At 37.9% G+C, this 27,360-nt stretch overlaps 1 protein-coding gene across 5 annotated transcripts in view; it reads left to right on the top strand.

The window, feature by feature from the left end:
• Window positions 1–26,588, top strand: part of L3MBTL3 (L3MBTL histone methyl-lysine binding protein 3) — an 84,161-nt gene extending 57,573 nt beyond the window's left edge. For all 5 annotated transcript variants that reach the window (XM_040598727.1, XM_040598729.1, XM_040598726.1 and 2 more), the window contains 7 exons: window positions 2,218–2,320; window positions 10,113–10,259; window positions 11,617–11,781; window positions 15,758–15,849; window positions 21,015–21,178; window positions 22,207–22,269; window positions 24,690–26,588. In XM_040598727.1, coding sequence (XP_040454661.1) covers window positions 2,218–2,320; window positions 10,113–10,259; window positions 11,617–11,781; window positions 15,758–15,849; window positions 21,015–21,178; window positions 22,207–22,269; window positions 24,690–24,833 — 878 coding nt within the window. In that variant the 3' untranslated portion in view covers window positions 24,834–26,588. The remainder of the gene's footprint in view (window positions 1–2,217; window positions 2,321–10,112; window positions 10,260–11,616; window positions 11,782–15,757; window positions 15,850–21,014; window positions 21,179–22,206; window positions 22,270–24,689) is intronic.
• Window positions 26,589–27,360: the final 772 nt, after the last annotated feature.

The following is a 27,360-nucleotide window of genomic DNA, read 5'->3' as shown; positions in this document are numbered from 1 at the left end:
TGCTGTGGCATTCAGTAGGGATAGGGTACCACTGTTAAAATCCTCTTGAAGATTAGTGTGCTTTTTAGCTCAAAGGAGTCCAGACTGCACTGAGAAGGCACAAATGCTGTGGCAAATCCTCATAACCAGGTAACTTGATTTTTTAATTCAGCTGAGCAAAGAGGAGTTAGTGGTGCCCACACTGAAGGTAAATCTAACAGAAGCTTAGTTCCAATAATAATACTGAATTTACTGGCTTGCCCTCTCTGGGGATTTTGTTTTACTTGTTAAAGAGGAGGGAGGTCTGTCATAAATGAGACTGAAGGTTGCAGGGAGAAGAGACTTTTGTGGTAACTGTATCCCTGCCTATGCCATTGTGTTTCTGGATAACGGTAGTAAAATCACTTTAGCCAAACTGTGAACAGAGGTTTTTTAATTGAGTGATCTTCTCTGGGATTGTTTTATGTTGTGACTCTGAGGTGTGGTTTGCACAAGTGCTGAGTATTCACAGCTGTAACTGTGATCAGAAAGAGCTGTGCTTGGGAATAAATGCTGAGCAATGCCAAGTACACTGATAAAAAATTAAATCTAAAATAACTGAGGTAAGGTGCATATAGATTGTGTGAATGTGTTACCTGAAAATCTCGGTACCTCAATTCAGCGTCTCTGAAATGTCAAGAAGAAATGTCTCCTATCAGGAGCATCATCAGAGTATATTCATTAGTTTTCTGAGCACTCCAGTGGTACAGTGATGACTGACTGTTAGGAAGTTAATCATTCTGTCTTCAAAGCAGAGTCTCAATAGTGTGGTAAGTGCCAAAGCACAGAGTGTGTAATGAGAAGACGGGATGCTGCATTTCTGTTTCTTAATCTGAGATGTGCATCCTTGTACTGAATGAAGGAACAGTCGAGTGGGAAATAGTAGTCTGTGGCCACATAAGTAAAATTTGTATCATATGGCAAAAGAGCTGAATAAGGTTGCAACATTTTTGTTACCTAAGATTAAAAAAAAAATAAATCTTAGTTTCACAATGATGCAAGCAGCGGCTTCTTCCATAAATATGGACAGCCATTTTAAATTACATTTTCAGAGAGTTTGATTTTTTTGAGTGAAGAGAACATTTGTAGGAAGCTAGTTTTTGCAAAACCAGAGCATCAGTAAGACAGGGCTTTCCTTTACAAAACATCCCTGTTTAGTTAACTCTTCCTTTGAGTCTACTAACTTGTTAGGTTATAGGTGTCAGATCTGCATACAGGTAGAAAAGATAAAATTTTCTGCTCTGTCAGTCACTGCACCATTTTAAAGCCTATAGAAATCTTTGGAATTCAGTGTAGTTGTAGTGTTGTAACAGCATAGTGGAAACATCTGTTAAAATATGCTTTTGGACTGCCCTAATTATACATAATAATTCTCCATTTTTCATTATCCATCTGCGAGTAAGAATCTGTCTTTCATGTAGGAAAAATTATTTAAATAAACCTTTTATGTCAGTATTGTTATGTGTAGGGGGAGGTACAAGTTCATGTACTTCTCAAGTAACACGAGTACTAGAGAGAGTGCATGTTTGTAGATGTGCAGCAGGTGTTCTCCATTTCCTGTGGTGGAGTACGTCTCCCCTGCTTGCTGTGAACCTGTGGGTTATATACTGTGTTTGCTTGAGCATCAAAGCTAGTTTTGACAGCTACATGCTTTAATGTCTCTGCAGGTGTCATTGTTACAGGTTGATGAAAAAAAGATAGACACATGAAAGTAAAAATGTCAAAAATATCCTGATGGCTCATTCTTTTTAGTAGCAATTTCAGCCTTTGTTTTCAAGTCTTGTTCACTGGAAAACTTGAGCTAAAAATGGAGGAGGTCAGTACCCATTGTGAACAGATTCCTATGTTCAGGAACAGCAGGATAACCTTGTCTGTGCTTTTGCAAAACAAGCAGGTTCCAAATACATGTAGTTAATAGGAGAGAAATTGGAAGTCACGCTGTTCCTCCAAAATTTGCGTTCTTTATACCAATGTGGTTCTTCTATAGAGACTTAATCACACAGAGTAAGTGAATTAGGTTGTTTGAACCTCCATCACGCTTTTGCAGAATGTGTTTTTAAATTACTTTAAAATAAGATTTTGTTTACTTATTTATTCTTCATGTTTACTGTGCTACTCTGCTATTCCTGTGTACTTACGTAACTTTTAAGGATTAGATACTTTTATTTAATCTCATATGTACTTTCCCCTGACATGCAGCTCCTTTGGAATTGGTGGAAGCTTTAGAGCATGGAGGGTGTCCCACAGCAGGATGTAAAGGAGTTGGGCACATTAAAAGAGCAAGACATATCGGCCATCATAGGTATGGGTATGTGCTATGAATCTGTGATGTTATTCTTTCAATTGAGCGATGTGTGTACATGTTTGTTTTTTTTAACTGTTGTTCATAAGAAAACAGATCCAAGCTGGAAAAAAATAGGAAATCTTGTAAACCTAAATATTCAATTATTTCAGTTGCCATGGTGAACATGCTGAAATAAACATTAGCAATCTGTAACTTCATTTCACCAGGGTGTGCTGAGATAAGATTTGTCGAACATCATTTTTTGTCACAATTGAGAGGTTCAGGTGCTCTGTATTTTATTCCTACAAGGATTCCTCGGTTTGCTGTTCAACTTGCAAGATGTTATGGACAGATATGTGTAAAGCAGTAACTTTTGAACCTTTTGAAATATGAGGCCACTAATTTTATTATGGCTTGGATGGTTTTGTCCTGCTTGATTGGTAGGCGTGAGTATTTGCTTGATGGCTTGGAAAAATGCTAGAAAGGGAATTCCAATTGACATATTCCTGAAGGACAGCCTGAACAACTTGCTGTTTGTACCTAGTGGTTCTAAAGATGCTTTTGTTGAACGCCTGAAATACAGTGCAGAAATGTGGGCATCCTAAGCTGTCCTAGACAAAGAGTTGACATAGGGAGAGCAGCAGCATGGAAGAATGGAATGGGGGACAGAGAGACAGTGACAGTAAACGGGAAACAGTTACTAAGCCAAAAATTGATGATTTTTGAAATACAGTATGAGGTGAATCCTGAATGTTTTAGTAAGGGATATAGAGTTAACCTAACATGTTAATTTGAGAATTTAAGTATCATAAATATAATCCTATCACTTTTTTGCAAATTCGAGCTTCCAGAAATTCTCTTGGATTTTTTCCATGGCACAGTCATACAATCCTCAGATGGCATATCACTTTGTACTTTCTGCTCTCGTATGGTTAGAGGGCTATTTGGTTATTTGTCTGTTCATGTTTTTAAAACGTATTACTGAACTACCATGATCCAAGAGTTAGCTCTGCAATGGGAGAGCTAACTTTTCTTGGTTTTGGTGAGAGAATTGTCATGGTGACTAGAGTTATGCTACAAGGTTTTGATGACATATCAGCTGAGGTTAAAGTCCTGACTCGTCCCTAACAAAGATACCTGCCAGCAAAACTTACTGTGTTGTTGCATGTTTAGTGTGCAAAAGGCATCTTTTGCTGCAAGAAGTTCTTTCCTATCCACAGCAGGGCATTGTGTTTGTCTTGTTAGGACGCAGAAGAACTCCTGCTGCTATTACAAGCTTTATCTCCAGGAAGGGGCATGGCTAGGTTAGCTCCAGTGACAAAACCTGTTGCAACATGAGCTGTGGTGGTGGTGTCATGACACAGTATGCCGCACTGCTGTCTTTCAGATTGTTCTTACCCTTTTTGTTGGACTCAATCAGTAGGATAACTCCTTAAACAGTCAAGTTAGTACTTAAGAGGTTAGCCTTCATTTAGCATCTGGTAACCTACTACATTCATGTTCTTAGCCCACTGCAAATGTAAAGTAAACTAGACTTGCCTCAAAAGCTTCCTGGCTGCTTAGCTGTGACCCATTTTATTTCATATTCCAGTAGACTGAGTCTTGTGTGATTTATTAACGCACCTGGCCTGTAAGGTAATAAATTCCAATTGTTTACTGTGTCCCATCTCAAATACTTAGAATCAGGTGAACCCATTCTTAGCCCAAGGCTGAAACTGGAAAAAAAAAAAAAAAAAAAAAAAAGAAAACGAAACCATAAGTGATTATGTCAGAAAAAATTTTAATTTATGGTCTCTCTAAATAAACATTGGCACTAAAACTTCTATATGTTTCATAGGGAAGGAATGAGTAAGAGCTATATGTCTAGTTAGTTCATGTAGCCTTTGCTTTTATAACTAGATTTTCCATGCTATTTAAAGTTGTTGTATTTACTTATCCTGAATATTAAGAAACAAACTCGGGGAAATCTGTTGTGGTTTATTTTTACTGCAGTCTTAGCAATCCTATTATTTGCACATTAACTGATGGTTCTAGGGTATAAAAATATAACTGAAGAGATTTTGTTGGTCATAAGACAGGTATTTGCTGTTTCATAGCAAATAAATTAACACCATTAAGTGTCTTATTCACTAATTGTATCATTTTGCCCTGTGTGCTGATATTGTGGGTTTTTTTCTTGAGCGTTTCTGAGGATAACAGTGAGATTTGTTATTTATCTGCAGTCTGCAGACTTGAGGGTCCAGGTCACCCCCAAAATTCTAACATTGTACCATCACTTTTTTCCTGAATTAACAAAGACATTTTGAAATCGGTATAATTATCCACATCAGGTAGCAGTCCCTTGGCTCTTTTATCTTGGCAACCTTGAAATGTATTTAAGCATGCTTATCTTTTTTTTCATGATGAGGCACAACATCTATCAACAGCATAAATGCCTGTGTGCAGAAAAGATGATAATTTAAAATGCTAAGTAATTCTGAAATAATTTTGAAAGCTTGTAACTTAGGAACCAGATGAAAGCCTCGGTGATTAATTATGTAGTGAGGTGAAAGCATTTACTTTTGGGAAAAGTTGATGTTGATAAGGACTTGGTATCTGTCACCAGTTGATCTAGGGTTTTGTGCTGCGCAGCTGAAACTGAGACTGGTGTGCTGGTTGGTAGCATTATGCAGATCACCTGCATATGATTGTGAATTGTATGCTCTCTGGTGTTTAATGCATACAATGATATTTCGAGTTTAAGCAGTAATGCAAAGCCGTCAGTTGTAAACAGGTCATTAGTGTTTTGGGTCAGCTCTCCATGAATAAAGAATTTTACCAGAAACTTGACACGCACTATGTGTAAGTCAAAGTGAACTAACTGAATGTGTCGTGGTGGAGGCTGTGTTGTAAGAGAACCACAGCACAGAAACATGGAAACCTCAGCTCAGCAGAATGTTGTTACTTTTTAGCTGAAGTAATTCTCATCTGATTTTGATGCCAGTCTCAAGTTTCATTTTATCTTTTATGTAAGATCATTGGCCCCAGCCAAATCCGTCATAAGCTAGTCTTGAGTCAGGTTTAGACTGCTGAAGCAGCTTCCTCCTAAGAAAGAATGCTTTGATGATAAACATGTGTTGTAAATTGTGATAAACGTATTGTAAATTGTGGAAGAGAACATTTGGTCACTTGTTTCCAGACTAGTTAAAAATGTTTCTATAAAGTCAACTGAAGTAAAGACATCACTTAAAAATCCCGCAGAAGAAAAAGCATACATCCCCCAGTTGTTGTCAGGACCTTTTTGCTGGAGGTTTGTTGCTAATCACGTATCACTTACAGCAGATGCGGTTTTAGATAAAGTCTAATCCATCAGTTAGTCCAACCTATTTGTTTAACGCACAAAGGAAGATAGTTTGAGCAAATCTGGGTGAATTTTCCTGAAGCTGCCATACAGCCTCATCCCTTAGCAACACTTGGAAATAGCCTGTACCTAGAAGGCAATGAGGAGCTGGGGTTGGTGACATTTCCAACCAGTACAGCTAAACCAGGAGACCTGTTTGTGGCTTCACACAAGTTTGCAAAATACTCCAAGCAGTCATAAAGACTAATAATCCATATTAAAAAATACTTCAGTATTAACGTTCTTTTATGAAACAGAGTATCGCCTTACTGTTCTTCAGGTTAAGAGAGAAGCCTGTCTTATATTCCCTTCTGATGTTAGATGTAGCAGAAACCAAGTAATCCAGTTGGACTCTGTGCTTCAGAAACTTTGTTTGCATACTAATAGAACACAGGAACATCTCCACATGTCTGGAGAAGGCTAAAGTCCATGCCTACCCATCAGTTGCCCAGTTTTATCCTATTACTCTTGAACTTTAGAGAAAAAAGGTATTTGTGTAACCCTACCTAGAGATAGATCTTGACAGTGACAGAAGAGGAGTTGCAAAATAACCACAAATGGGATATGCTACTGTTACATCAGAGTTCTGCAAAGGGCTAATTATGTAAAACCTCTGTTGACTAGAAAAGCCTAGGTCTATGATCACAGGAATTCTTCAGAATGGTATACAGGAAGTAGTAATCAGTGCATTGCATTTTTCCTTTATTGATCTTCCATGGTTTGATAAAACCAGAAGCTTATTTTAGTGCTCAGTTTTTACTTAGCCTGTGCAGGACCCTGGAAGCATTGGCTCCCTTTCCTCAGAAAACTGTTATGGACGTGTATTGCCAGCCACTCTGCTGCCGTTTCAGTAGGATGCAAAGTGTGCTGCAGATAGCTAATTGCTTGCTGTGTTGATCCTTCAACATTTAGAGTTGGCTGATTACTCTCCTGTGGGGTGTGGGTGTGTGTGTCAGGTGGTATTAATGTGAATATTTGTCTACTGAAGCCTGCTAAAGCAGCTCAGATGATAATTGACTGTCTTTATTTTGGACTGGTTTCAAAGCTGTGAAGCAGTGCTGGAGGGTGGACAGCCCTGTCAGATGTATAGTAGAGGTTTCAAACTGAGTACCTGCTGCTGCTTCTGCTTCTTGGCATTCTCTCTGTGCCTCTGGCAGACCTTGTTACTCCCAAGTCAAGGACATCTAATCATTTTGGAAACTGCTTTTTGAACCTCTGCTATTCTCAAAATAGTGTGCTAAGGCAAACTGCAAGCTGGAGCAGAAATCCAGATTCGAGTTGACAGAAGAGTTAAAAACCATGATTTAAAATTAAGTAACCTAAACATCAAGACTTCTGAGCCCTTGAGATGAGTTGTCTCTAAAACTTACAGTCTTGTGTAAATCAAATACTTCTCTTATGTAAGAATAACAAGATTAATTTTTTATTCTTTGTAGTAGACACATTAAACTGAACTGAAGGCTGGAGGCATTGAGATTCAGCAGGATTTACTGATTGATCTGAAGCCATGTAACTCATACACAGGTTCATTCATGCTGTATTTTGTTGAAACAAAGCTAATGGTGGAAACCATGAGGGTTCTTTTTGTTGCCCCAAGTAATAGTAGCATCAAAGGACTATCAAAGAGTTTTTTAAAAAATGATACAGCAGCTGGAATGTTTAATTACAAAGAAAAGCTCGTCGGAATCTAGTGCTCTAAAGCATCACGTTATAACTACTGTTGACTGAAATTGTCATTCAGCTTCTGTTTTTCGAGAAAATGCTAAAAGAAAAGGCAGTATATAAGCAGTCAAGTTCTAGTGAAGGAATGAATTTTGAGAATTTTTTTCTTTGTTTTTTAATTTAAAACATGTTGTAGTGTTGGTAAACAGAAGACCTGCTAGAGATGAAATTGTATTGTCAGATTTCATTGTGGTGTAAGACTGATTAGGTGGTTAGTTTTCCTTGAGACAACCATCTAACTGCTTAAAAACACTAAGCCTCAAAACAGCCCTGTGAGCATAGGAAGCCAAAAGAAGATTACATGCTTTGCCTTACAGCAATGGCAGATCTGGTATGAATCAATATATTCCTGAGTTTCTGATAACTGTATTTCATCACAGTGGTATGAGTTTGTCACAGTAAGAACTTAAATCCCACTAGCATTGGCTCCTTAAAACCTTTTTTCTGAATAGAGGCCTGTATCTTTCATCTAGTTCATATGTAGCTCATATGAAAGGGGAAAAAGAGATCGTTGTGGTAGATGCAGCAGTATAAAGAACTGAGACTATATAACAGCTTCCTCTCTTCCCTAGTATTCCTGTTTTCTTCCCCATATTTCAGTTAATGTTTTTTTTGTTCTTTTAAGACATCTAGCAGAGGCTAGTCCTAAGACAGACAAAAACAGTAGGTTGAAAAATAAGTACAAGTAGACGTATACAAATAAATCTAAAATAAAATGCCAAATTCTGCCTAAGAGAATTTAGAAATAAAAAGTATATTCTCAGATAATAATCTTATTTGTATATTCTGTTCCATATCTTTAAAACAATTTTATTAACAGAAAGGTATCCTATTTCAAGTGTAGTGCTTTAGAGTCCAGCCACACATTCAGCTATATCTTATTCAGCTGTGAAAACTCCTGGTATGAAGGTTCTCGTGGCAAAAAAAATCAGTGCCTTATCTCAGAGGAGGTGCTGGGACTACCATCCAGTTCCTCAGAAGAAAGCAAAGACGATTGTTTTGTGTTTCATCAGGTCACCTGGGGATATAGCTGTATGTCCCTTGAAGACACTGTACAGGCTGTTACGGAGCAGTATCTGCTTGGAATGAGCTTAAACAGGGATCTCATCTTGATGAGAAAAGCAGAAACTCTATTCTCCTGGCAAGTTTTTTCCTCCATAATTCAAGTTCAGCACAGCTATACAAGGATTTTTTTAAAAAAAGGCTGATACTGTCTTGTTTTCAAGTGAACCAACTGAAAAATCAGACATGCTGTTGGACTCCTGTCTTGATAACCCCAGCAAGGACTGATTGACTTGGTCTGTGTAGCCTTGAGGAATTTACTCGTTTCATGCTACAGCTGAGAGAAATGTAATTTTTGACCAACTTTTTATGTTGGTGAGACCAAAATTAGGTCACCAATACTGGTCGAACCTTGTCATAGGAGTTGATACATATTAACTCTCTGACTCCAAAGCTTCATCAGTAAAGGAAAAGGAGAATACACAGCATATATTGATTAAAAGGCCTTTTTTCATTTTTAATGCTGTGCTTTGTAAAATGAACATGATAATGAAAGCTGTTGGTTTTCTGGTTATTTTTTGTAATTTGGAGGTGGCAGGGGATGTGGCTGGCATGGTAGACTTGTTTATATTAGGCAGTTCTGTTTGGAAATCATGCATGTAACGATCAGTGAAATAAAATATTGGAGTGGTTTATGGAAAGGCAGGTAGTTATATTGTTGAAAAGAAAGTAAGCAAAATCACAGACATGAATTTTTTACATTTTACCATTATGGAGGTCCTTGTATTAATACAGGTGAGTAGGAAAACATAATTTCCCATTCTAGTTAGTGTCATAGTTCATGAGCCACAAATAGAACATCATGTTTAGTACAGCCTCTCCTGTGTCTTAAATAGAGATTTGAAAACTTGAGTATGTTGTTATTCCCTGTTGTGGCTTATATATACCTTTCAGAGTTTAGGATACTGTCTTTGAAGTGTGTGTAGCCTGACTGATAGTTGAATACTGCAGAGTGGTTTTCTGAAGAAAAAATCCTAGTTCAGCCCCTTGTGTTTTGTGTTGCTCTTCTTCCCTTTCCTACCTCCTATGCAAACACAGGCTTTCTGACTTCGGGAGGTACGGCTTTTGCATTTGTTAAGAGTAATATTTACAAGTCGTTATATCAGTGCAGTGTCACATTCTCTCTTTCCCTAGCTGGAGTGCAGTGAAATAGGGAGTGCTGAATGATAGGAAAAACTATGAAAATATCACAGTCTGTTAATGGAATATCACAAAATGGCATTTGCAAAGATGGGGCATTTGCCGCAGTAGGAGGATGTGCACCATTCCTCATACTGTGCCCTTGCAACGCAGCTTCTGTACAGACATTGCATAATAGAAATACTATTGTTCACAGAAAAAATAACCATGGGAATATGACATTATTTGGAGAGAGGTGGGTATAGTCAAAGGCACCCTGTATTTTGTATATAAATCACCATGAGAAAGCTGGCTAAACATTCATCAAGCAGTTTTCCAGAATATATGTGTAACATAACTTGCTGTCGAAAGGAAATGCAAAAACCATTCTGGTTGAGGTTTTTAATGCATGGATTTATTGACATTTTGAAGTAAGAGTAATTATTCCATTGTTTTCTAAATTTTATATTAATCAATTGCATCTGCTTTTAGAAAACTGGTCTCTGATGTCTTTTCTTCAACTTCTAGTGCAGTCAGCTGCCCATATTCAGAGATGAACTTGAACAAAGAAAGCCTCTTACCTGACCGGTTGAGCGGAGAGATGCCAGCAGCCAGTCCTGTCCCCAGAAACAGAAAAGTGGAAGCAAGTGAAAGATCCACCTCTCCTGTAATCAAGTAATTACAATTGAAGCAATGTCCATGACTAATTGGACACATTTGCTTCTGTATTCTGCAATGTAATTTGTAGTTAGGTAACTGCTGAATGGTTTCAGAAGGGTCTGCCTGTTTGCACATCTGTGCTTATTGAAAAAGTCACCTAGCTGTCAAAGGCTGATAACTGATTTTACTGTGTATGATCTAACAAGAGTTCATTTTCATCTTCAGTGTAACTATCTAGACTACTAAGTTAATTGGAATTTAAAATTGAATGTTTGCTAGTTGGTTTCATTTAAGAAAATGTTTTATTTGTGTTTCTTTTGTTTGCTGGGCTGGCCTTACTGATGTGACTGTAAATTAATACTGCTTTTTGAAGATCAGCCGCTATAAATTCTTGTTGTTGTGGGAGTGGGGAATCAAATTACTGGGAGTAAGTTTTGCAAGAACGATGCTTAAGTCTGTAGCTGAAGCTTCGAGTAGGAGCCCTGGGAAAAACCAAAGGGATGTGATTCCATGATGATGATTTCCAGATGATAGTTTTCTATCCGAAATTGTGGACACCAACTCTTGTGCTTATTCTGAGCTGTGGGGATCCACAGAGAATTTAAGGAAAGGAAAGGAAGAATGGCTTTCCGTTCTTTTCAAGGGCTACATAACGTAAATGTGAATGTTCATAGTGAAGATTTCCAGTTCCCACTGTAATGACCATGTATTTTTGATAGGTGGTATTTTAAATCGTATTCTTGGAGACAATTTCAGCTTCATGCTTTAAAAACCAAAATACTCAGCTGTCAAAGAGCACTGCTTGGATTGATTGTTCCTGTAAATGCAGGGTTGTAGAAATCTCGTGACTTGATTATGCTCTGATAGGTAACCCAGGTACTGTCCCAGTGAAGCTAGTAACAGTTTGAGCAGTGTTCTCTGTAGCAGGGACCATGTCAAGTGCTCCTTTTTTCATTGTCCCTGTTAAGAGACTGAATAACATTTTTAAAGTGTCCTGGCTGGAGGGCGGTATATCATGGAAGGGAGAGAAGGGATAGGCAGAAAATGATACTTCAAAGTTTTCTTATGTTAGAAATATTTGAGGTGAACAGCTTGTTATCGAAAATAACATTAGGCAAATTCTCTTCCTGTTGAATTGCCTAAATGTTTTACCTTTGATTTCACGGGGAAGAGAGTTCAGTACCGTGATTTCTGAAAATCCCAGGTTTACAATTTTGTTGGTGGCAGATGAAAAACTTCTGTGTATTTCTTAAAAAACCCAAAAACTTTGTATATCTTCAGTTACATTAGTGACTCTTTACGCATATCGAAAATAAGTTGAATAACTCAGGTTCTTTCAGTTTTAAACATTTTGTTAATTTGTTTTAAACAGTGACAGAAAATGCCCCAGTCCTGGTCACGTAGGTATGAAATCTTCAGCTCATAATCGATCATCTGGGAAAACTGTACCTGAAACAGCTAAGCAGGATGATGCAGAAAGTAAATCTCCGTGCAAGAAGCCCCTGTTATGTGATGTGAAAGAAAAGAAGGCACCCAGGTAACTATCACTTCCTTTCAAAGTATGAGCTGTTTTGGAGTCAGTCAGTTTGAAATGCAGCTTGCAAGGCAATGCAGTGCAGCAATTTGTCTGTGGAACTCGTGGAAGCAGTGGGGAGGCAGATGGAAGTTCTTCAGCTGTCTTTATTAGAAATAGGGAAGAAGGGAGTTTCACAGTGTATTTAAGAAATAAGAAATGCCTATCAGAGAGGAGAGGAAAAATACTACAAGAGAAAGAAATTATTGGAAGTTGAGATCCTTCTTCTCTACCTCTGTGTACAAATAATGTTATTGTATATGTACAAATTTGTACATACATTTACAAATGAAATGTAATTCCTTAACTCTCAAAATTTCTTCTCTCAAATAATAGATACTCTCTAAGTAAAAGACACTCTCAGAGTATCATTTTGACAGAAAATGGCATGAGATCATTTCCAAGCTTGCACTGGAAAATAATATTTAAAAAGGCTATCTTTGAAACTAGAAAGATACAATTCAGTGTTTTCATGGGGATAAGTGAGGCAATAGGGTTCCTTACATTTTTAATCAGTTACAGTATCAGTGCATTACTTTATTGGCTATTTTCATACAGAAATAGAAGACATGCTGGACCAAGAAGTGTCATCTGTTGTATATTTAAGTGTCAGCTACATTATCATGTGTTGATAATAGATGAACTGTAAATGTTAGCAATAACAGTGTCTTGAGAGACTTTGGAGAGGTAGTATTATATGGTGAATGCCTCACAGTAAAGCTGATGATTGAAACTTGATTGTCTTATTAAGAATCAATTAAATCCTGTGAAACTTGCTGCAAGATTTTTTTTAAAACTTTTTTTTCAAATTGGGTTAACCAGATCTGGCAGTGTTTTATGATACTGCTTCCTCTTTTCACTAGATTTTTTTTTCTTTTCTGAAATATTACTTATTGGTTTCCTTTATTTCAAAAAGCCTAAGGAAAAAATAAAATGAAAAATGAAGGTGTAGCTTTTTGCATCTTCTAAAATTGGTCAGCTATTCTTTAGAACGTTCTTTCGTATTATTTTGATCAGCTCATATTGTTCAAGTTATACTGAAAAACATCTAGTAGGAGCGTCAAGCAGTGTTGATATAATTTCCATACCACAAATAAACAGCATTCACTAGTCATACTCAAGTGAATTTAAACATCATAAAAAGAGACAAGGCAGTTGCGTTTGTAGTTTTGAAATAACTTGTGTTAAATAACAGTTGTCATTCATCACTTTAACCATAGTTGTAGTAAATTCATCTTTTTGTAGAAATAAACTTCGGCTTTACAGACTATCACGTAAAATTAATTGAAGAACAATTTTTTCTTTCTTTTTTAGAGGGTGCTATCTTTATGAAGACCTAAAATAACCAATACGTGTGCTATCTGTTCACTGTATTGAGTCATTTTCATTAAGAGAATAACAGCCTCCTGCCAACTTTGAACTACCCAGAGGCTTTCCAGTTTGTATTTGAACTGTTTGAATACACTGATGACTATCTGCATTTTATCACCTAGCTTTCCACATTCTTTATGTATCCAGCATGATTAGAGAGGACTTTTATTTGAATAATTTTCATTCCTTTGAAAAAGGCATGAAAAACAGTGTTCACAACGTTAGGTATATATGAACTGGAGTTATAAAACATTGAGTTATTGCAATACCCAGTGGATCTTCTTGGATATGTGTTCAAAGTACACATGCATAATTGAAGACATAGATACGTATACTTGTGTGCCCTTTAGCTGCTGAGCTTGTAGTGTGGACTTAGTTATGTTTGACTTCAGTACAGTTGTCTATACTTTCATATTCCAGCTAATCTTTTGTTTCATACAAGTCTTTGGAACCAACCACATATGAAGCCAACCATGAGATTATTTTGATGTGTGAAGTGAATCTCAGCTAATCTCCAGTTCCACTTACTCCCTTTCTTTCCTTTCTTTTTCTTTTTCTTTTTTTTTTTTTAAACTAGTAAGAGGTATCTGTGCATACAAACAATTATACTAGAAAATTTTGCTTTGCAAAAATATGTGTGTAAAAACTGCAGTCTGTCCCTCTGGAATGTTCCTGAGATTAGAAATGAAGATAAAAATTACAGGCCTGCAGCATATTCAGTTTTAATTTATACTATCTTTAGAGTAGAAAAAGACTTTCACTGTAATAGGAATTCCACTCTGGAAATATTTACAATGAAGGGAGGTGAACACCCAGACTTGGGAATCAAATGGTACTACTTCTCACAAGAAAATTCAATTTATCTTCCAACCGCTTCCCCAAAACCTTTAATTCATGATACTATCTTGTATTTAACTGATGAGATAAAATTTCTCTATGTATGTTGCTATGAAAATTGTCCTCAAGAAAACAGAAAGATATGTTTCCTCACAGGTTTTGGTGCTCTCTCTCCTATACATTGAGTTACAGTAATCATTTACTTTGGCTGTGTAATGAATTGCACTATTTTGTAGCATCTCACTTCAGAAGTTTTCTGTGTTTGTGGAGGTTAGGAAAGTAATTTTTAAGTAAATAAATGCAGGTGATAATTCTGAGGAAGATACTGTGGAGAAGTCCTTTGTGGCACAGGACGACGTGCCTGCTGTATGCGTTCCACTGGCACTGCTTGTCATACCATTATTGTTGGTGTCCTACCATACTACAAAGGCTGAATTTTCTGATTTGTTGTGTTCATTTTTCACCATTAATAGTGTGTTCAATAATTTTCTCTTGATGCTAGTGAATTTGCAGCTGCTAGCTTATTTATTCCCAAATGCTTACTTGTATTTAATATTATAAATAGTATTTAATGTATAAATTGGGTTTACTAGTATAAATGGAAACAATGGAATTAAACAAGTCTGTTGCTTCTGTGGATTTGTGTTTTGAGGTTAGTTAATGTTGATGTCTAACAAGGTGTTAGCTCAAGTTTGGGACATTTGTGAAGGGGTTCTTGTTGGCTGCTTCTCTGGTAGGTGGTAAACAGTGAGTTCATGTAGTGGGCTTTCTTGCAGTCTTGACTTTAAGATCATTCTGCCTGATGCATATTTTTAAAACATGTTAATTACCTGCTTAGTATATCTGAGAACTCTGCATCTATGATGGTTTAGTAAGAACTGGCCAAAGGGTTCTCAAGTTCTTAAGAGCAGAAGGAAATAAATACGCACATAATGTCAGCAAGTTCTTAAAAGCTTCATTTCTGTAAGAAACCAGGTTGGAAATACCTTCTGAAGACAGAGTTTGAAAAGGAACTTCCCATGGGCTGACTTTAAGATGCAAATACACCTGCCCTCAGCTTTGAGACATTCTCTGATTTCCACCTCTTTTGCCTCATTTTTCTCAGTAAGGGGAAAGTGTTCCCTCTTTGCAGGTGTTTGGGCTGGCAAAGCTGAGGGAGCAGTCACAGGCAGCAGGCAAAGAGCAGGTCTTTTAGAGTAGAAGTACTGCAAAAACAGTAACAAAAGAATACATGTTTTCAGTGGCATCATTAACAGCTGCACAACAATATGTCAGTGTAGTACAGGAGTTGGAGTAGGCTGGAGATGAAGGTCGAGCAGAGAAAAAGGAGGAGATGTTTAGACAGCTCCTGAAAATGGCCTGAAAAACCAGTAAGGCTTTGTGGGAGATGCAGCTATATGTGTTCTTCACTCTTCCCATCTTCTGCCATGGACCCATCCAGTCACTGCATTTGTATATTTTCCAGTTTCAGTTATGAAGTCAAGTGTGTTGGTAAGATTTATGTAATCTTAGTTTACGCTACTCTTGAACCTTCATTGCGAAATGCATGTCAGTAGTCATGCCATTTGTGTAAGTTAGAAATTAGATCCTCTATTTTTTTTATTTTTATTATGATACAGCATCCTTTGTGCGTGAATCCTGGTGTGCTAATAGCATTGTTAGCAGGAGATGTCACTGTGCTTAGTGATTTTTATGATGTATTAATAAAAAATGAACATCTTACTTTCCTCAGTGGAGTACTACAGACAAAGGACTCCATAAAGAACAAAGAGTGTGAAGAAGAGGAGACAGAAAACAAGCTGCTTATTTCAAATGAAATTAAAGGTAAATTGGCAGTACTTCATTTGTTTCTTATTAAAATCTGCAGAACTAAATAAGTGTGCCATCCCTTGAAATTCTTCATGAAACTGCATTGCAGCTTATTTTCCACATTCACTGTTTGTGTCCAAAAAATTATTGAGCACAACACTTTTAACACTATCTTGTAATTATCAAAGGATTTGCCAAGAATTTGGTCCCAGTTGTAAAGATGAGTGCAAAATGAATAGGGGTATGAAAAGTTACATTTCAGAAATATGTTTCCTGTGACTTTTAAGTCTGAGTTATAAAGGTACAACATTCACTTATTGCTTCAAAAGTGTTTCGAAAGAAAATTAAAGCATTTACACGTTGCAGACATAACACAAAGTTAAGGTGACTTCCTCAGCCCAGCCTCAGCCTGTTGTGCAGTCTGGTACTTTCCAGCAGCCCATATGCAGAAATGGGAAAAAAAGAGAGTGAGCACAAATTGCTGCAGGGGAAATTCTGTCTGAATATAAGGAAGAAACTGCTCACCATGAAAACAGCTGGAATAGGCTGCCTAGAGAAGAGGTGGAATCTCTTTTGCTGGAAATATTTAGGACAGGACCCTGGATAATGCTCTTGATGCCCTGCTCTTAACAGAAGCTGCTCTTTGTGGTGATCTGTACTGCTGTGCTGAAACTCTTAGCTGTTCACTAATCCAGTTGGGTGGATTGAGGTGGCTGCTCATTATTCATTTTTATCCTCATTGTTTAGAAAGAATACAGCACAAATCCAGAATGTCACGGTCTTACATTTCATAATTATTTTGCCTGTGTGAAACAGTATACCAGGCTAGTTATTGAACTGAGTCAGTGCATTGTTTCAGTGTAGCTTTTGCTGCAATAATTTTATTAATTGATGCAAGTTCAATGAGAAACTAAATGTCTTAATTTCATAATTTAATTCTTTAAACTTTTAGATTTTTTTTTCTTCAGCAGTTTGTTGTGCAACACAAAATTTGTAAGTCTTGTCAAAAATCTTGAGACTTGAGTAACTGTGGTTCTTTAAGGTCTACATTTCTTACCTTTTAAGTGAGCTCATCCTTGTAAAACCTATGAAATTCTCTGAGACTACTCGAGCATTGCATAAAGATAAAATCAAGGTAGTGTTTTATTTTTAATTATTAACCTCTGATATATTACTTTTATTTTAAACCATCATTTGTCTGCCAGCACTTTTCTGTTTTCAGATAGATCTAAGAGGCACTCTGGCAAGCATGTGAAGTATGAGAGAGTCCATCTATTACTAGAGCTGGGCAAAAGGTGTAAAAAATCGGGGTTGTTATGGTGTTTTGAAACATGATGTAGTTCAGAGTTCTGGAGAAAATGATGCATTGAAAGAAGAATCTCTGTAAAGCAGATGAAGGAAAGAGAGGTTTTGGTCATTTGAATTACTTCATTTTACCAGAATGGAAACATACTGTTTTGATGTTGATTTTGCATTATATATCACAATACCAAAAATTTACACTCAAATAGTTTGGAGCATTTTAAATTGTATGCAATTCTTTTTTTTATTCTAAGGAAACGGCCTGATTTTGTGAAGCATTTTGAGTTTAGCAGAATTGACTATTTGGATAACATTTCACCAACAAGTTCTACTTATTAGGATATATTTCTGTGTAAGGTCTTGCATAATTAGATTTATAAAACTAGAACACTTTTTTTCTGTTATTGTTTTAAAAAGTTATCCTTTTTACCTCCTTTTTATAGATATAATTTGTGCCATTGTTTGTTTAAATGTGCCAGAATACTTAACCTTTAGGATGAAAATGGATCATTTGAGTTCTTGCTATCATAGTCATAAAAAGCTCAAGCTAAAATAATTGCAGTTGTGCAGACTTCTGTGTACTGTCGGGACTGGTACCTGTGCTTGTTGCCCTACTTTTTCTGCATGTCACTTACATTGTTACTCTTCAGTCTGCTTTTGCCATACTTGACCAGTTCTCTACTGGTATTTTCTAAAACGTGTGCTGGTATTTTCCCTTTTTTGGAGTATTTGGAGCTAAAGAGCTCCACTGAAGTCATGGCCCTTTCATAGCAGCTTTTTTTTATGGACACAAATCCTGATACATGCTAGGAGCTAAAACATGCAGGAGGGAGTGAACAGTGTTAATGGGCTCTCTGGTCAATGCCAGAAAGTGTATGCCATTATCTTCTTTGAAACATTAGGTTATATTCTGTTGGAAGGTAACTCACTAAGAGGATAGAGATGAATTAAGGAAGACAGGGTTCAGGGAGAAGGATAACAAGGTGGCATTCAGTATGAAAAAGAGTGTAGATGCAGGTGGGCTGATTCTGAAGCAAAATGTCAGCAGAGAACAGTGGTCAGGGTTAAAAGTGTGAACTTACTGCATGTGGCTCTGCTATCACGTGTAGCTGGCAAGCAAATACTGTTTCTTCATTTATGTGGTTCAAGGAGCTCTTTGTGGATCTGGTGAAACCGGCTAACCCATGGTGCATCTCAAGTTAACTGTTCTCCTAAATCATAGAATCATAGAATTGTTTAGGTTGGAAAAGACCTTTAAAGATCATCAAGTCCAACCCATCCTCTCTCCAAATTAGTTTTGTTCCCCAAAGAGAACTGTAAAGGATTCGCTGGAGAACAACTGAAGTTCATTTTAAATCAGTGTACCATATACAAATGCTGTCTTACAAATAGGATTATGTCCGAATTGAGACATAAAGTGGAATACATGACATATTTTCTCTGGTCTGCAAACACAGATTGTCTCTCTATGGGAAGCAGGGCTTGCAGAATGAGGAATACCAGAGCATGAGGATAGGGAGAACTTTAGATGTCTGGTATTACAGATGTGGATTGTAGCCAAAATGCTGTGCTTTGCGTTGTCTTTTGCAAGAACTTACCCGCACTAAACCTAAACTTCCTTTTGTCAGGGATGTGGTTATACCAGCGACAGGCTTGGGGACTTCCTTTTCCTCCATATAGTTGGGTAAATTGGCACTTTACATGCTCCTTTTGTGCCGTTCATTTTACCTATGAGGCAGATACAAGATGGGGTGAGAACAGAGGCATTTTTGACCACATCCTCAAAAGCATTAGGCATTGCATTCCTTCCCATGTCAGTAAATAGAGCTCTTGAATGTGGATAGGTGGAGTACAAGGTTTAGCATTATGCAGTGTCATGTTCATGAACTTACTTTCTACTAACCTTGTTCATAACCAGCTAACCTGTGTTTGCTTGAAGTTTTCCAAAAAGACCAGCATGGATAGATGCCCAGCATAGAGTTTTTCATCTGTAACTGTTAGGATTTGACACTATTGAAAATACGGGATAGACAGGTAACCTTAGCTATTATTGCTGCTACTCACTATTCATGTACCTATATGCTTTTAGGTGTACCTATGTTTAAACATGTGCAAAAATTGGAGTGCAATTTCTTTGGATTTTCTTCACACAGTATTGTTGTTTCCTAATTATGTTATAGTATCAATGCATTACATGTGTTGCAAATGGAAAACAAACAAAAAAAGCTAAATATTTCTATTTTCAGCTCTTAAGAGACCTTCTTTAGAAAGAAAAAATCAGGATAAGGATGATGAGGGGATTCAAGGGAACAGTGAGAAAGATACTATTCGGTAAAATAGGCTTTACATTCAGCATGCTTACTGCCTTACAAGACTCTTTCTTTCTCGCTGAGAGTTTTAGTAGTAGTAGAAACTCTTAAGGAACATCTGAAGAACAACAGTGAAGTGTAAACAGACATTTAGAGTACTCATTTCCAAGAGTAAGAGTATGATGCTAGGAAAAAAAAAAACTCTATTAAAAAATTTAATCAGTGGGCTGACAATACTGACTAAATGGCTTAAGAGTCAACTTCTGAATAATTGACATTGATATAAAATGAGGGTAAGTATTGAAAAAAACAAAAATTTAAGCTAGAGTAGAGCAACACAAGCAAATGTAATCATATCCTGTATTGGCCACATTACATATTCTGGACCAGTCCCACAGTGCTGGCAAAAGTCTGTAGTAGGAATTTGTACCTTAGTTGTTGGGCACAAATGTGTGAAAACTAGAATGTTAAGGATAGGGAGAACTCTGAATAACAGCAACTTCCCAAAAACTGAAATAGAATGGAGCTGTAATAGAACTGAGCAATCCAAACAGAGATAGCACAGGGATTTGTGAGCGATTGCGTGAAGCCATGTTAGTAAGGAATATTAGGTATAGGTTCTTTGTTGGCTGTTTCATTCAGAAATTAATTCCAGAGCTTTTCTACAATTTGACTCTGCAGTCGGGAAGCATTCAGGCCTGAGTTCACAGCAGGCACATTGTTTTTGTGTTTGCAGTGGATCTAAATAAATGTAGATGTCTTACGCAGTTTGACATCATTTGAGGCATGCCTCTTCACTCTCTCCTCCTACGCACATCTGCAACTGCTGCTGTTCTTCAGACACCAGCAGCAACAGCAGCATGTGGCTGAAGCCACCCTCCCACTGGTACATTACCTTTGAGGCCAGTGGGATGGAAGCTCATTCCTTCCCTTATGGAGAAGCAAGATAAAAAGGGAAATGACTTTGTAAAAAAACCATACCAGTATGGAGAAGTTACATGTTATTTCCCAAGTAAAATGTTCAGTTAAAGTGGGAGCAAGGAATTTGCAGACATTTGTGTTTTTTCCTCAGAACTGAAAAACATTTTGTTGTGGATGAGGCATAAATGTTCTGTGGGCTGAAACTGTACAACTGATTCACTTGGAATTTTGTAGCAGTGCAGTGCTGCTTTTCATGAATTTGTAACAGCTCAACCCTGGAATTAACTTAGTTCTTGTACTCCTGTACATGTAGCTATTCAGTGTAGGTGTGATTTATTGTATCAAAGTATTTAAAATTATGTGACCTGTGGTGTGGTATGCCAGCAGTTGTGTTGGCATAGAATTGTGTTGTGTCGGAAGAGACTTCTTCCACATGAGAGTAGTTATATTTATATAGAGCAAATACAATCACATTCATACTAGTGGAAGAACAGTCATGGTACCCCTCTTATTCTGATGTAAGCAAAATCGTACAGCCTGTGTAGGGAGGCCCATATGTATCAATAGAAATGAATGTGCTTTTACTGTGACTGATCTCATCACTGACTGAGGGATTTAATGCTTGTTTGTTGCTTCCTTTTATTGAAGATGTTGAAGAACCCAACACACAAAGACTTCTTTCTCAACCCGTTATTGTGTCTTCCAAGTTGCAAATCCCTGGCCTACCCTTGCGCTGGGAACAGCAGAGCAAGCTCCTTCCAAGTGTGGCTGGGATCCCAGCCAGTAAGGTTTCTAAGTGGAGTACAGATGAGGTAAGTTTCCCCTGTATCTTCTACCTCACTACAAGCCCTTGAAGTCTTCATTGATTCAAACCTTTAGGTTAGCCGAGTAGATTAGCAGTAATGCATTAGTACTTCAAGGATTAGAGTCAGCCAGACCTAATCTAACAGAACCCCAAAATGCCCATTCAGCTGCCATCCAGCCCTGGAAGCATTAAGTATTAATTCATGTGTGTATAGATAGGTATAGATACAGATAGGTATGTATGTGTGTATATATTTTTTTCACTGGAGTTAAAAAGGGAAAGAAAAGTGCTAAATGTGTGGCCCAGATGATCAGGTGCTCAAGGTCTACATCAACCACATCTAGTACCCACGCATACATTCTGGAGGAATGGTTTAGGGGTCAGCCCAGACCAAGGAGCTATTCCCGGTGCATAGTCTGTGTGTGGCACACTGTTTTGGAGGTGAGAGTACAGTGCTGAGTGGATTGGTATGGGTATGGTCAGGCCATGACACCTGATTTCAAGATTAGAGCCCAATGACTGTTCAGGTACGTATTAATGCTTGGATGTACAGGGTCTAGTTCCTGCTTTACTTCCAGAAGTATCTATGGCTAAGGAAATTTTCTGCAGCTGGGACAGTCAGATCTCTTCAGAGAAAAAAGAAGCATCAACTTTGAAAAAGAATTTGCTGATCTCTCTGCAGTAAAGAATAAAGAAGAGGAAGGCAGCAACCATTTCAGTTTGTGAGAATTGATTCACCAAGAGAAGATGCATGGTTCTGCATCTGCATGGATAGTGTAGCTTGAGTGATTTTGACGGAGTAGCCTTTCTCACTCTTAGATGTCCTGTGGACAAGGGTGGCACATGCTCTTTTAGTTTTCAGATTTTGTGAATCTTGTCCTTAAACACCCAGCTGCATGAGTCCACGTACTCGTAGAAGAAGGTAGAACACCTAATATGAGGCTGTATCTAAAAAACTAATGATTGTCAACGTTTAAGAGTATTTTGAGAAGGCACGGGTCTTACCGAGTCTTTTGTTGTATACTTTGATGGCAGGTCTCTGAATTTATACGGAGTTTACCAGGGTGTGAAGAACACGGCAAGGTGTTTAAAGATGAGGTAGGTAAATTTTATTTAAAAAAGACACAGAATACAAAGCTCGGTGGAAAGATTAGGTTTATGTCATCATTAAAAATACATATAAACTAGTAGGATTAAGCGTATGTTTAAAATCATATGCAAATGTATGGAAGATTAGGTTGGTTTACAGGAAGGGTTGGAGTGGGAAAGAAGTAAAGAAGATAAAACTAGGTAAGTGTCAGCCAGGTCTCTCATGCTTCCCTAGCTTTGTTGCTGCAACTGAAGTTAAACTAATGGTAGAAGAGGAGGAACTTTGCGATTTACTACTGTTCTCTCTTCACCTGGTTTGAGGAAATTTATAAGTGTGTTATTTTAGTTCTGCACTATGTTAATAATTAAATAAAGCAGAGCAGTTGTTCAAGATAACCACCTTTTAAAACTCTTGTCTGATCACACTTAGCTCTTGATGCTCTTCCTTCTGATACAGCCAGTTTAAGAATGTGATGTGAGTGAGCGGAAAGTGAAAAGATCTGAAGGTTTCTGATGAGGTTCAAAGGAGTCAGTACTTACTTTATGAGCATGCTACGCATGCATTCTGGTATATGAGAAGATTGTTGTGCCAAAGCTGTCATTAGGAAGTGATAGGGCTTTTAGGTACAATAGGCTTTATAAGCTGGTTTGGCTTTTTCTTTTCCACTCAGAGGTTTGTTACTGCTGTTAATGCTTAGTTTCGAGAAGGCTGTTTGATCACAGATTGCCAGAGTGAGTAGTTCAGGTGCTTATCCCAGCCAGACCACCTGAATGGGCAGAGTCTGATACTGTAATATCCCAAGTCAGCCAGCCTTTCAGGTGAGGAATAATTGTCATCCTTAGACTTGAGAAGGCACCTACTGGGGAAAATACATACAGATGGCCCTACTGATGTTGTGCAACAAAAGTTTTCAGGCTGTTCTGTAGATTGTAATGGTTATTACAGTTGCTTATCAAAAGGACTGACAAGCTGCATTTCTGGGCTTTTTAAACTTGCTTAGATGTTAGACATTTTACAGTTGCAACAGGTATGCAGGTCTAGGTCATCCCTTATGTCACTTAGGGTGTCTTACCAATGAATTTAAGATCGACAAAACCTGGCATATTGCTAATCAAGTCAGCAGGTGGGAAGTGCCACAGAGATGAATGAGTCCTAAATGCTTTCATTCTCAGAGGTGTAAGGAAGTACTTCCCCTCTTTAGGACTTAGCCTCTCAGGTTTTGTCTGTGAGTAGTAAATGAAACCTCTCCCAGTGAGGCCAACTGGCATGGACTGACTGGCATCAGGAAGTCTTTCAGTAGGTAGAAGGTGCTGGTTCAAACTTTTGCTGTGGAAATAAACCCTCATCCTGCTTATATTAAGAGGCTGCAAAAAGGTGGGCACCCCCATGTTCGCACACTTCTGGTTCTGAGCCCACCCAGTCTGGCTTAGTGCACAAAATGAGTAGAAAGTAACTGTGGCAACTGTAACTGTATGTTTCTGTTCCCACTGCAGTGCTCCTCACAACTTAAAGTGCTGGGGTGTACCTTGCAGGCTTCCTTTGCAGCGTGTCTGATTCAGAAAGCTTGTCTTCTAGAAACTTAAATTATACTGTTCTTGTCTCAAATTAGTATCTTCAAGGCTAAGCAGTGTTCCTGACTTAACCACACTTGGCTTTTAGGTCTAGCTATCCTGCTTATGTTGCACTGAAAACTTACTGTAGATACCCAAGTGACTTGAAGTTTACACAAGAAAAGTGTTGGCCCCATTGAAGCCCTTGGAAGTGAGGGCCTTGTGGCTCATCGTGTTCAGATTTAGTGCTCCTGCTGACAGAGAGATTTGCTTACAGGAGAATATTCACTTGTAATGTTGCTTAAAATAGCAGAAAAAATACTCAGTTTTTTGAGAAGTTGTGTTTGTGTCAAAGAGGCAGTATTATGTAGCCTGGTCCCTGTTTGCATCTGGGACCAAATTAATTTTAATTTGCTATTTAATGAACAAAAGGGGGTGGTCTGAAGGGAGTTCCAGTTCTGCAGCTGGGAGTGAAATCCAGAAGCTTTCTTATCGAGGCTTGCATAAAAGGAGTACCTCAGATGTTAAAAAGTGTTACTGTGCTGCAGTACAGTTGAATTCTACTTCATTTACACATTTTACTTTTCAGTAGCTTTTACTTTATGTTGTCAGTATAAAAATTAGAACTGGTTAGCTAATAGCTAGCCAAATGGTTGTTTTCAAGCAGAAGGATGGTAATCCTGCTCTTTTGGACTGGCTGATCTGTCTAAAAGGTTGAAATCAAAGCTCTCCTGAAAGCATTTGAAAGTGTTTTGTATTTAGCCATTTCTTTACACTGTCTGAAATTGCTGGGAATTTTCTTTTCATGTTTTCTGAAACATCTATACTGCTGCACTGTCAGACCTATTAATAACTTTGTGTGTTTTTTTCTTTTAAAGCAAATTGATGGAGAAGCATTTCTGCTAATGACCCAATCAGACATAGTCAAAATAATGAGCATTAAACTGGGACCAGCTCTAAAAATCTTTAATTCCATTCTGATGTTCAAAGCTGCAGAGAAAAACTCACACAATGAACTTTGAAGATAATGGAAAATGTGTATGAGCCAGCTTTCTCCACTGGAGCTCATGTTTTATTCAAAGCACAAAGACTTGCTAGAACTGTTGAGTAAGGACTCTCAGAAAGGAAGAAACATAGGTTCAGCACTGGTGGACTATTTATATTCTCCTAGAGCCAGTACATCTGAATCCTTCTGGGAAGTGTTCAAGCTTTTGAGAAGGTACTGTGTAACAACCGAGTCAGCTAGTCTTATTTACCAAACTAATGGCGCTAATTCTCCATGGATGGTTAGGATCCCTAACTTTCTCTGGACATCAAGAAAACCTTCATTAATTATTTATGCTGTATTATATAAGGGAACCTTAATATTTTCTAAGAATTCTTGAATTCTACTTCATGTACCCATTTTACTTTTCAGAAGCTTTTACTTCATATTATCAAAATCAAAACTGATTAGCCAAAAATTAGGCTACAGGTAGCCAGATGAGACTGTTATGGCTAATACGTATTTGTGCCATAGTTTGAAAATGAAACACTTAACGTTACATATGTGACACTTTATGCTACAGCATATAACTTTACAGATTATAAAACTGTCTGTTTGCTTGTAACAAAACAAAACAAACCATGTTGGGGTTGAAATTATAATGCTTTTTTGATAACTGAATGTTTTTACTTTTGCACGATTAAAAAAACGTTATGTGAGTTTTTCCACCAGCATCTTTAATGTATTTTACCAAAAGATCAGTATAGAGAAGGCTGCAACTGAAAAATAAAGTTTGACTTCATAGAAGAGTTTTTGTTTATGCTGCACAATAAAGTCCCAGCCTTTTACATGGAAGCCTACTAAAGTTGTTCAGCTCATGAAAGAAAATACATGTATTTTGAGGTAAGGACATCAGCAAAAAAGAAAATATGTTCATTTGTGTCTGCATATGCCAGTCTCCAGTATAGTTACCACAACAGTGGAGATAAACTGTGTGCTAAAGCTAGGACTGCTGCTCTGTCTTTGTATTTGACATAGGGGTGTTTTCCCAGTGGTGGGAAAATTACTTCACTCACCACTTCCTAGTTGGAAAGTCTTATTTATAAATGAATAAGGCATAGGGGGAAAGATAAAGTGTGGAGGAAAAGGTTACTTAAATGCATATGGTGCATCGGCATATCCTAGATGTAAAATGCATGCATTTCACTGGGTCATTAGTAGGCTGCAGATGCCACCAGCAGGTACTTAGGTGAGGCAACCTTCCTTCTTGGAGGATTATTACAACAATTCGTCAGGGAAAGTCATTGCACTTGGTATATATATGTAAGATGTAAACCAGATGCACTTTATGGGAGAAAGCCTAGCCACCTGTATACTGAGGACTGTTCTAGAATGTTAGTTTTGCAAGAAGAGAGAGGAGTTGGATCAAGATTTTTGGCAGCCCTCTTAGTGCTGCAGTGGGCAGTTGCTCAGCCTTTAGAGCTGAGAACAAACAGCATTTCCGTTGCACAGAGCTGGGAGAATTTTACATCTTCCCACAGATTTTGCTAAGCTCTTCTTTGGCTGGAGTTCCTTAAGATTTCAAGAACTCTCTGTGCCCCTTCCAGATCATGTAGATGACTGGTACCTGCCATAAGAAGAGGTGAAACAGGGTCAGTATGAAGTAAGTTGCATTGCTCTGTTAATTTCCTTCCATGGCATTGCATAAATAATATTTTTACATTTTGTTCAATATTTGTACATTCAGATTGCACTCTTATTGTACTACAAAACAAATAAAACCTGAACTGGAGCCGTCTGTTACATTTGTGTGTGCCCAGGATTCTCAGACGAACCCGGCTGTTCCCCTGGTATAGAGTAATTCCTCACCGTAGCTCAATGTGGCTGTGAGTTTAAAAAAGCAACTCTGCTACCGCTGTCTGCCCTCTCCCTAAGCACTTACTCCTCAGGCTCACAGGACACTTGCTGTCAGAATCAGAATCCTGTTTGTGGACCTAGATTTTGTCACTGGCAGAAGCTGAGGTTGCCTATGCAGATCACTAGAATGCCAAATCCTTGTTTTCTTTCCTTCTGTCCTTCTATGTAGTTTATTTTCCTTGACCGTCTGTGCCTCTCCCCGGTGCCAGGTCTGTAGCCTGCAGTGAGAACCATTCAAGAGATTTGCTGCTCGCCAGAGATTACTTGGGGTTGTTAACAGCTCCCTGAATTCTTAGATACCTACAGAGTGCTGTGGTTTAAGAAATGGGTTCAAATTAGTACTGTTCGCAAGATGTAGAATAAACCTCACTTCAGTGGTACAGAGCCCAGTTTTATATCCATACAGCTGTCACAACGGGGAGGACATGCATAATCCTTACTTTTGTATCCCGTGTGATGACGTAGCAGGGTGTAGCCAACTCAGTTACAAAAACTACACCCAGCACATTCACTCAGAAACTAAAAACACTCAGGAGACCTACTGAATCTTTAGAATGTCAGTTGGTATTGGTTTGTATGTTGTGTTGGAGGTGTCCCAGCTGTCACACTGGTAAAGGTTGTCCCCTGATTTCCATTGGAACCACATG

Source organism: Falco naumanni, chromosome 6 (assembly GCF_017639655.2).
Source record: "Falco naumanni isolate bFalNau1 chromosome 6, bFalNau1.pat, whole genome shotgun sequence".
Classification (NCBI taxonomy): Eukaryota; Metazoa; Chordata; class Aves; order Falconiformes; family Falconidae; genus Falco; species Falco naumanni.
This window is presented reverse-complemented; position numbering and strand designations above follow the sequence as displayed.